At 33.3% G+C, this 10,590-nt stretch overlaps 1 protein-coding gene across 3 annotated transcripts; it reads left to right on the top strand.

Moving 5' to 3' along the window:
- Positions 1–1,864: 1,864 nt before the first annotated feature.
- Positions 1,865–6,951, top strand: LOC105122447 (telomere repeat-binding protein 5-like). Of its 3 annotated transcripts, none has more exons than XM_011021547.1 (11): positions 1,865–1,984; positions 2,502–2,571; positions 3,106–3,245; positions 3,336–4,191; positions 4,381–4,572; positions 4,686–4,748; positions 4,851–4,930; positions 5,307–5,545; positions 5,666–5,980; positions 6,072–6,135; positions 6,444–6,951. In XM_011021547.1, the coding sequence occupies exons 3-11, from the start codon at positions 3,165–3,167 to the stop codon at positions 6,588–6,590; spliced, it is 2,037 nt and encodes a 678-aa protein (XP_011019849.1). In that variant the 5' UTR covers positions 1,865–1,984; positions 2,502–2,571; positions 3,106–3,164; the 3' UTR covers positions 6,591–6,951. The 3 variants fall into 3 exon arrangements, with proteins under 3 accessions (XP_011019849.1, XP_011019851.1, XP_011019850.1); XM_011021549.1 differs by having other exon boundaries at positions 2,502–2,594; XM_011021548.1 differs by lacking the exon at positions 1,865–1,984 and adding an exon at positions 2,047–2,067.
- Positions 6,952–10,590: the final 3,639 nt, after the last annotated feature.

Genomic DNA, 10,590 nt, shown 5'->3' with positions numbered 1-10,590 from the left:
GATTTGTCCATTAACAAAATGTACAAAATAGTCCCCAAACCAGCCCCACCCAAAGCAGTCGGCCAAGCCATCTCCACCACCACAAGGTTTGCCCTTTTTGACCAAATCTTATGCGATATAGTCCTTAGTTCTGTCTTCTTTACATCGTACTGTCCATTGCCAAGGTTCCTTTCAAAGACATCAATTTTTCCTTTATCCAGTTTGGCTAAGCAAATCCTTCCAAATAGCCAAGGTTCCTTTCAAAGACATCAATTTTGCCTTTATCCTAGGTAGTTTGGCCCATGACCAAGTCTCTTGACCAAGCCATAAAATCTTTGTTTCCATCACCTTAAATAGTTCATCGTCAAGATGCACAAAATTCTTAGATTTTGCCTCCATTAAGATTGAACAACCATATGCCAAATCTTCCATCGATTAGGCTGGCTGTTTGGCCCATGACCAAGTCTCTTGACCAAACCATAGAATCTTTGTTTCCATCACCTTAAACAGTTCATCGTCAAGATGCATAAAATTCTTAGATTTTGCCTCCTCTAAGATTGAACAACCACATGCCAAATCTTCCATCGATTAGGCTGGCCATATGACCAAGCATCCAAGCACTTAAGTTAGTAGCAATGCATATGTATGAAATCTACGCATGCAGTTTTCTCTAACACCATCTTCCATATTAACATCGTCAAGTTTTTCTTTTCTTAAACAATCATTCACAAATTAATTTTCATTAAAAAAGTAATATTCCAAAATCTGCCTTCTTGTTTGACCATCCATCATCAATAACTTGTTTGGAGTCAACCCCACCAAAATTTTTCTTTCTCATCTCTCTCACCACAGGTTTAGTCGAGAAATCAATTGTCCATCCGTGATATCTGCACCCAAATATATCTACCATCAATAGTTAAGATAGACGAAGCTAAAACCATTTTAAATCTGATGCTTTATCTTCTTTTTACATCACTCATCAATAATTTAAGTCTCTTTTTACATCACTCATCAATAATTTAAGCCATCAGACTTTGCAAATCCTTAGACATTGAATTTGTCTGACCTTTGCAAATCCTTAGACATTGAATTTGTCCGACCATCATATATATATATATATATTAATTTATTTAAATGATTTATAGATTATAGCTTTAGAGTGGATTTAATAAACATAAAAAACAAAGTTATATTGTCCAATAATCCTTCTAAAAGTTCAAAGAAGGATTTCTATCATTTTTATAATATTATATAGCTATTACAAGTAAAAGAATTTGAATGTTTTATTGTCGGGCAATTAGTCCTCCGTGGCCAAGAATTAACAGAAACGAGAATTATGGTAGCTCTTAGCTCTTAGCTCTTAGATTTCCATCTCACAATTCATTAATTAAAGTAGTTATTCTTACTTGCATCTTACGTCTCATAATATTTATTCAAGTTATGTATTATTATTATTATTTCTTTGTAAAATTATTATTACTATTATCGTTTCTTTCTTGAAGTAGTATTATTAAATTGTTCATTTCCTTATCTTCATTAAAAAGGAAATAGCTAGCTGCAAACTGGTTTCTACATGATTGTTATATATAGACACGAGAAGGAAGTAAACTCCGAGCCTTCTAAATTAACGGCAAAACTCACTGCACGAAAAAACCAAATTGTTCAAAAACAATTCTTCCAAAGCTAATTAATTAATTAACCAACGTGTTAAACACGCAGTAAGAACGAAATATAAGAGAATTAATCAACGAGTTTTTAGTTCTTGTGCGGACGAGATAAGATTAAACCCACGTGAAGGGAGAGGCTTCCACGTGTCAACTACAGAACTCGTTACAAGTTTGAGTGGATGAGGAACCGGTCCTCAGTGGTTCTGCTTATGACCTGCTGTAACCGGTAAACAACACCGGCCAGGTAACCCTTCACTTTTTGAAATGGGTCAAAGACCACAAGGATATAAAGTGTGGTGGTTTTCAGGAGGTTTTTGATGACCAGACAATCTTAAAAGGTCAGTTTGTTTCTAAATTTACTATTCATTTTGTCAATGCATTTTTCCATTTTTTTTTTTAGGAATTTGCATGAATTTGACAGGTAATTAGAAAGGATGCCTGAAATCTAAGTTGCAATGTGTGTGTGTGTGTATATTGTTGATTCCATTTTGTTTTGATCTGATTTGATTTTATTTACATTGTAAAGCTTTCTTCTTTCCACAAAATTTTTTAAAGCTTCTTTCTCTCTTATGTTGACTCCATTTGCGTTGTTTTTATGTTTGGTCCAAGGAACCTTGCAGTGTTTTAGGTTTGTTAAAGATTGGTTTTTGTAATTATTCTTTTTTTGTGATTTGAAATCCAATTGGCCTACCATATTTTATTGGATGATTCTTATGAGGACATAGCATGAATATCTAAAGCTGCAGTTTCAGTTTCTGTCAGTCAGGGTTTAATTTTATATTGTTATTTTTATTTTCTTTCATTTTTACATTTTTACCTTGGGTTAAAATGAAAAGTCTTGTTCTTTTCTTTTAGTTTTTGAGCTTACAGGGATTGAAGGCTGCATGTTTAAGGATCGCACTACCTGTCATGGAGTAAAATCGAGGTATCTTAAATGCCCCTTTAAATGTAAGAATCTTTATCTTTTACACAACGACATAAGAAAAGGTTTTTGTTCTAGATCTGCTCCTTTTCCTTTCCTTTCTTTTCTCTTGTTTTTTAAGAGCATGGATACATTTATTGGAGAAATGGGGAAAAAATAACTTTCATGGCATCAACAGAATTTTCAACTATGTTTTGATTGGCCAGCAATGATAAGTGAGAATACATGTGTAGACAAATACGCTAACATACAGGTGCAGATGCCTTTTTTATTTTAATATTCTTTGGATGTTCAAGCTATTTGATCACTTAAAAGTGTTCATCCTTCTCCTCTAAATAAATAGACAAGGAATAGAGTGAATGCTGATTTTTCAATCTCCACTACCTGATCTGGGATAATTGCTATATCCCAAATCACTGATCTACTCAGAGTTGCTGTTTTTTGGTTGTCGTAATTGATTCTGGAATGTGTATTGTCTTTTATCCTGATCCCAACTAAATTTGGTTTGCTGACATGGTCTTCTCTTGAGGTGTGCAGGTTCAAGCTAGCTGGTTAGTTTAATTTAATGACCACTTTTTGTAATGAATGTCTGAGATATGGTATTCCAAAGAAGGTTGGACTATGGTTTTGATGGCTACCAGGTTCCTGTGGTTCCTCGAGCATCTAGATCAGCTAGGGTAATCAAATGTTACAATTCCAAGGTTGTCTGTTGTCTATATTTTTGTAAATAGTCATTGACCTGATAAAGTCTTTATTACTGGTTTTAGGGGAGGGGACCGATCAGGAAGAAAAGTGAGAATAATCAGAAACATGCATTTGAAATTCTGGCTAGTGTAGCTGGAGAAATCTTGCAGGAGGAGGAAACTTCTGCTCCAACTAATACTGCTTGTGGTAAAGATCTTTGCAATGTTAAAAATACCATTCAAAAGGAGCAAGTTGATAGAGGGAAGTTTCTTATAATAGAACCTTTGCTGGGAGAACCTTGTAATGAGAAAGCCTTTGCTTGCATTCCTGAGTTGCAAGGCCACTGGCATGGCAATGCATTGAATAAATTCTTCAATAACCAGGAAAGTTTCAACTCTCAGGGAAGCTTAGCTTCAGAGCGTTTTGATTATCCAGAAACAATATATGTTGCTGAAAAGTTGGTTGTTGTCAATAGCAAAAATGCTGGTGGAAGCCCTTCTTGTGAAATGAATGGAGAATCCTCTCATGCAAGGAAATTTTTTAAAGGCAAGGTAGGAGGTTTAACCGAGAGAAAGCCAGACGCTGAATTAGTAAAAAGTAGCAGTATTGAAAGTGGAACTCTCCTTGTCAAAGATGGTTCAGAAGATGCAATGGATCTTGACGCAGGTTCTATTGGACATGCTAGCGTAGAAAGCAATGTAAAGGCATCTTTATTCAAGGATTGCATAGGCCTTTGTCCTTTTTCCAGGCCTTGTGCTGATGTAGAAGTAGTGAGTAGAGATGATGACGGAAACTCTTCTGGGTGTTCTCAATATGGCACCAGGCCAAAGACTTCTAGGCCGCTGTCATATACTGAAACTCGAAGAATGAGTAATCTAACTGCTTCAAGACACTGGCGAGCTGCTCCAAATTCGAAGAGTGGTGGCTACTTCAGAACTGGTAAATGCCTTCTTTATGATTTAGCTTCAAGTGGAAATTACATCCTTTTTATGTCATGAATTGGTAAAGTTCTCATAGTGTCTCTGGTTCTGGAATGGTCTTTTCAGCTCATGCTGTGTTAGCTTCATGAATTCACAATCTTTCATTCCATGTCAGTATAACTAGTCATGGCTTTTGATATGTTTCCAGACTGGAAAACAAAACCACCTTTTCGCAATGGAAGAACCAGCTATAGCTGTCAAAGATCTCAGAAGATTTTTCCTTTCAAGAAAAGGAAATTCTTTGATCAAAGTACATTACCTACATCTGACGGAGCATTTCATTGTGAAGACGTTTTTAATTCTTCTAATAAGAGGACCAATGGCAATAACATGGTCTCAGGTGCAAAATTGTCTGGTTACTAGCTATTATTTAATTTGTTTTTTTCTCTGTTTATGTTTAGGCTTTGCAGTTGCATTTAGGTTTAGGTGAATAATCCTAGCTCTTTTATGCAGCAACCGAAGCATCATCCTCAGTAACAGGCCAACATGCATCTCTGGATTCAAGAGACTGTAATGGTATGAAAGCCTATAATGGATGATTGTTGTTGGTATCTGATCTACTGGTGGCTCATTTTAATTGAGGTCATTCTTATGTTTACTTCTTTTTTTATCATCCAGTGAAGCTAAGTATTAAATCATTTAAGGTTCCGGAACTCTTTATTGAGATCCCTGCAACAGCAACTGTTGGCTCATTAAAGGTATCCAACAGTGCCTTCTGGATATTGTTTTGTTAATAACGTAAAGTAGTTTCATGCCTTCTCCTTATGGAGGAAGAAAACAACATGTAGGTGAGGAAATCTTCCAGTAGAAAATAAGATGCAGTTTTATAATTTCTGTGTAGACAATTTAGTAGAACTAAATCAAGTTATGCAGCCTGTATCAATGCCCTTCTAGTTATTGTGAAACAAATGGGGCTTTTGTTTTCGTTCTTATGTTTATTACTGTCAATGTAATACATAATCCTATCCAAGAAAGGCGTCTTTCATGTTAAATACATGTTATGAGACTTCAATTTGGTAGGGTGCCATATCTGTTATTGTCTATTGGTGACATCTAATACTTTACATTCTGTAGAGGACAGTCATGGAAGCAATAACTGCTATACTTGGAGATGGACTACATGTTGGTATCCTTCTCCAAGGAAAGAAGGTTAGAGATGATAACAAAACTTTGCTCCAGACTGGAATCTCTGAAGATGATAAGCATAGTAATTTGGGTTTCATGTTGGAGTCCAGACATGCAAAAATGATGTCACCTCCCCACACTAAAAACCCTTCAAATTTACCTTTCAGGGCATCTGGTGGGATAAGTAGGTAAGCAAATAGCTGGTGCATCTTTGTGCATTTGCTTTGTGTTCTTTACAAGCTTCTCAAATTCTCAAATTGTTATTATTTGTGTCTTATTAAGTTTGTTTCTTTTTGATTTATTTGCAGGCATACAACTTCTTTGATGCTACAGGCAGGGACTTCCCATGCTTCCTCAGTTCCAGCAGAGACTAATTTTAGCAGCTCTGTTGGTAGTGATCTTGGTGCAGTTTGCTCTCTTTCCAAGGCTTCGACTGCTGATAAGATGTCAGATTCACGAGCTCTGGTTCCAGTTCCTCCAATTGGCCGGGGTGCATTATCTGTAGTTCCCTTTAACTGCAAATCTATGCGTCCTGAGTTTGGACAGCGCCGGATCAGGAGGCCATTTACAGTTTCAGAAGTAGAAGCCTTAGTTCAAGCAGTTGAGAAACTTGGAACTGGAAGGTTTGCTCCATGATCATCCTTTTTATCCCTGAATATTATTTAACACGTAGTTAACCCATTTGGATTTTTTGATTTTGTTGTTGATTTGCAGGTGGCGTGATGTTAAATTGCATGCTTTCGACAAAGCAAACCATCGAACTTATGTTGATTTGAAGGTGAGTGATTCATTACTATATGCCTTGTAGTCCACATTCTGAGAAGGCATTTTTAATTATTAGGATCTTTTTAATTTGGATTCCACTGCTAGATAACAAGGCATTTTTAATTTGCTTTCAACTGCTATATAAGAAGGCCGGGGAATCCTGCTTCAATAAGGATGAATGCAAAAGATTAGTGTTTTCTTCTTTGATTACTGAAGGCTTAAGCGTTTTTTTCCCTCCCTACATTACCAGTAAGAAGATTGAAGACATTGATAAAAGAGTTCTAATTCTTCTAATCATTTGTTGGTCTTGGGATGGTGTAGGATAAGTGGAAGACATTGGTGCACACGGCAAGAATCTCCCCTCAGCAAAGGAGGGGAGAACCGGTGCCGCAGGAGGTTCTAGACAGGGTCCTAGCTGCCCATGCCTACTGGTCATATCGGAGGCAACTGGTCAAAGCTGAAGTTTGATGCTTTACCTTGTTTCCTGAAGAACACCGGTAAGACTTGGATAGGACAAATTTGGTTAGAAAGAGAGTTGTTGTGGTGGTGGTTCTAATGCTGTACAGATTGATGATAGAAAGTAAATCTGATGTAAATTAAGTCAATTCGACACTGATCTGTAACTGGGTTGCATTGGCTTGCAAGGAGCTTGGTGATTTGTACATGGCTGTTTCCATAGGATAGAAGGCGTCGTGCCTGGGGCAATGTTTTAACAAATTGATGAGCTGAAATATGCTATCCATGTAAAAATAATCGCATCGTATGATAGATCATCAAAATGTGACCTTGTGGGCTCTGTATGATGATGTTGCTGGGCATTTCGCCTTGTGGTTCATGCATTAGTTTTGTTAATTCGCTAGTGCGCCAAGCAACTGTGCCCGCACGCTGATGTTTTTCAGGGACTGCATGCTCAGTGGAAATGGATAAAGAGATCCCTAATGTAGGCAAGCTTATTCTTTTTTGATTTAACAATGGATCTGCCACCCATAAAGAACAGCGAGAGCTCCATCTAATTTACTGTCCGTCTTTTTTTAATGCTTTTTTTTTCCCCATCTTTATTAAACACTATTTTTTAAAATCATAGGTTTTATCAATATTATTATTTTTTCTTTTTTTTCTTCTTAATTTTGAGAGTTAATTATAGATTAGTCCCGTTGATTTATCGAAATGAATCAGTCAATGCCTTCAGCATGAGAAATAATTTAATAATTTTTATGATTTTGTGTTCGTTAATAAATTATTTTTCCTTTTGTTTTTTTGGTTATTGAAGTGACGAGGTGTCCGGAATTGAGTTGTTTTTCCAAAAATAATCGTTTTCTCAAGTAAAGAACTTCAATTACGAACAACAATTTGAGATGTGAAGACTAAATTAAATAATATTAAAATATGCAAGTACTTAACTCAAGAACTCCAAACGGAGAATGCCACCAAAATGCTGCTGGAAATTTACGAATATAAAACCTTAAAGAGTAAATATTATATTATATTATATACATATACATATCCAGATGACAGTAACGAATTTCAATTTATCCCATCTTCTAAGTTAGGCGTGAACCAAAGAGAGAGATGGAAGGTAGGCAGATTGAAAAAAGGTTTAATGGATGGTTCCAATTTATTGACAAATATAAGTGTTTGATGATCCAGTTAAAACTAAAATAATATTTTTTTTTAAATATATAAAAAATATAGAGAATATATTAAATATTTTGTGTTTGATAATCAAGTTAAAACTAAAATAGTTTTAAATTTTGTTGTAAAAATAGATCTAATATTCTTGGATTTAGTGTTCAAGTTAGAAATGATCAAGCTATAAACGGTCGAGCCAGATTTAGAAACATTAGATTTGACAAGCTAAAAAGTCTAAAAGTTGCTAATTCTATTGGAAAGTAAGATCTAACATTACTAGATTTGATTGGTAGTAGAACTCAACACTAAAAAAAAAAAATTCAACCCAACCCAACCTTAAATGAATAAAAAATTAACACCAAACTTTTGTACAGTATAAACAAAATCACATCATTTTTTTATAGTATGAAAAAAAATTAAATAAAAAATATAAAAAAAATAAAATTGAAAATATTTAGGTTGGCTAAAGGCCAAACCCAATAGCACTATAATGTTGTTCATAGTATAAAAATTCTATATATATAGTATGATTCACAGTAATTTATATCTATAGTACATGCACAATATTTTTCCCATATCTTTTAAAATATATTATAATATTCATTTCCATGATTCTAATTTAGATAATTAAGCACATTTAATTTCGTTCATTATACGTCAGTAGTCCCTCCATCAATAGTTTAATCAATATTTTTTTTATTAATTTTGATTTTTCAAAGATATGAAGCAAACATGTCAGTTTTTTTATTGATTCTAATTTCATATAAAAGAGAAATTGATTAAAAAATCAAATAAAAGATAAAAAAGATTTTAAATTTCTTTCCAATTCTTTATTTATTTATCACTAAAATTTTTAAATTTTTTTAATTTCTTATTAACATCATGAAAAAATTATTTTAAGAAGACAAAAAAATAAAAAATAGATTAATTTTTTTGGTTAGTGTTTTACTCATTTTTGTTATCACAAAAGATCGTCCAACTATATTCAATGAATGAGAAGTTGATAGATGTGTTGGTAAGAGGTACTTGATGGTAGTAAAAGTGTAATTTTTTAGACATGATTTTTTTTCAAATTAATTTTCCATGGAAATCTGATTTTGTGTGCTTGAGTTTTCTATTTCTTACATAAAATTTATTTATTTCATGAAGTTTTTCCTTTTATTGAAAAAAATAAAATAAAAAATAAATTTTTTTTTAATCAGTTTTGATTTCATAAAATAAGGTAATTGTTTTCTGCCAATGTAAAGTGAAAAAGAAAAAAAATTCAGTAAATAAATACGATACCTTTTAATTATTTTTTCTAATAAGGAATGGATAGTGGAGCCACGGGCGGTCGGTAGAGGCAGAGGTGGCGTGGGTGGACGTGGTGAACAGGTTTAGTTACTATTTGTTGATGTATTTTTAAAAAAATTATTTTTTTTTATTTTAAATTAATATTTTTTTTGTATTTTTATATTATTTTAAAATACTAATTTTAAAAATAATTTTTTAAAATAAAAATATTATTTTAATATATTTATAAAAAATAATTACAGCCATCCTTCTAAACGAAGTCTTCGTAGGCATAAAACGGTAGGGGAGAAGGCATGAAAGTTATTGTGTTGTTGCAAAATCGGTGGCGACGGCTGCAGGTAGCAGCAATATGAGATTGAAAGTTCATTTTACTGTTGTTTTAAATTGTTCTCGTGGTTTTAATGGTTTCACACACAACATTTTGTATTATAGGCTTGACGTATTCTTGTGGGGATTCCAGCTTCAAAATCTACTTGAATTTTGCTTAAGAAACATAATTTAGCGATGATATTCTAAAATCTAAAATGCCCAGGGTGGTTAGATAACATATTTAATCAAGTGTTATTATTATTTAATCTATTTTTCATAATTAAAGAAGATGATAACTTGATTTTAAAAGTCAAATAACTACAAAACAATATGTTTTGAGTGAATTTGAAAACCCTCAAATGTTTAAGTTGATATATTTATAAAGAGAGATCATAATAAATATGCAAAATAACATTAAATCTCAAGAATTAGGTTGTTTGTTATTGTTTTGGTATGTATTATTTTTTTTTAGGAAAGTGATGTTTTGTGTAAACAATATTGTATAATATGTTGAAAATAGAGAAATTATAAACCATTTTTTTAAATAATTTAGAAGTATTTATACTTTATGAATCTTGTTTCTGTGCTTAGATAAAAAAGTTAAAGAGACATTCCACTAGTGTAATATTAATAGGTCAAATATCTTACACATGCTTTAATAAAAAATAAATATTTCTTACACATATATATTGATAATGAAAATGTGGTATGTTATTAGATATTCTTGTATACCTAAAGGTGTAGATGGAATATAGACTTGACGAATAAGTTAATTATATTGTATGTAATAAGTCAAAAATACTAAACTCCCCAACGATAGAATATATGGAGTCCCTTAACATTTTGGATTTAGGCTAAAAAGTTCAAATTTAGTAAAAAAATCCTAGAGAGCCAAGCATTAGACCTCAATAATGCTTGAAACGGGGCTCAGGCTGCAAGCTCGAAGATCCAAAGATGCTAGGATGTTGACCTAGTGCTGGGCTTATGCCGCACATATGAGCCAAGAGGTGCCATATAATAAGCCTAAGCCTAAAAGACTGCAAGGTAGGTGGCTTGACATTAGACCCAAACATGATGTTGTAACCCATTTTTCCTAAGCCTAAAAGACTGCAAGGTAGGTGGCTTGACATTAGACCCATACATGATGTTGTAACCCATTTTGATGTTGTAACCATTTTTGAGTCCCTGTGTAAATATATATATATATATATATATATATAGAAAAATAAGAAAATGA

Source organism: Populus euphratica, unplaced genomic scaffold (assembly GCF_000495115.2).
Source record: "Populus euphratica unplaced genomic scaffold, PopEup_1.0 scaffold20.1, whole genome shotgun sequence".
NCBI classification, from domain to species: Eukaryota; Viridiplantae; Streptophyta; class Magnoliopsida; order Malpighiales; family Salicaceae; genus Populus; species Populus euphratica.
The sequence above is the reverse complement of the archived record's forward strand: the minus strand, read 5'-3'. Positions and strand labels throughout refer to the sequence as shown.

Bases quoted from the DNA above. Each gene is read 5' to 3' on its own strand.
- LOC105122447 (XM_011021547.1), top strand. From the start codon at position 3,165: ATGGTATTCCAAAGAAGGTTGGACTATGGTTTTGATGGCTACCAGGTT. The intron at 3,246-3,335 runs GTAATCAAATGT...TACTGGTTTTAG, and splicing joins GAGCATCTAGATCAGCTAGG to GGGAGGGGACCGATCAGGAA. The intron at 5,981-6,071 runs GTTTGCTCCATG...GTTGATTTGCAG, and splicing joins GAGAAACTTGGAACTGGAAG to GTGGCGTGATGTTAAATTGC.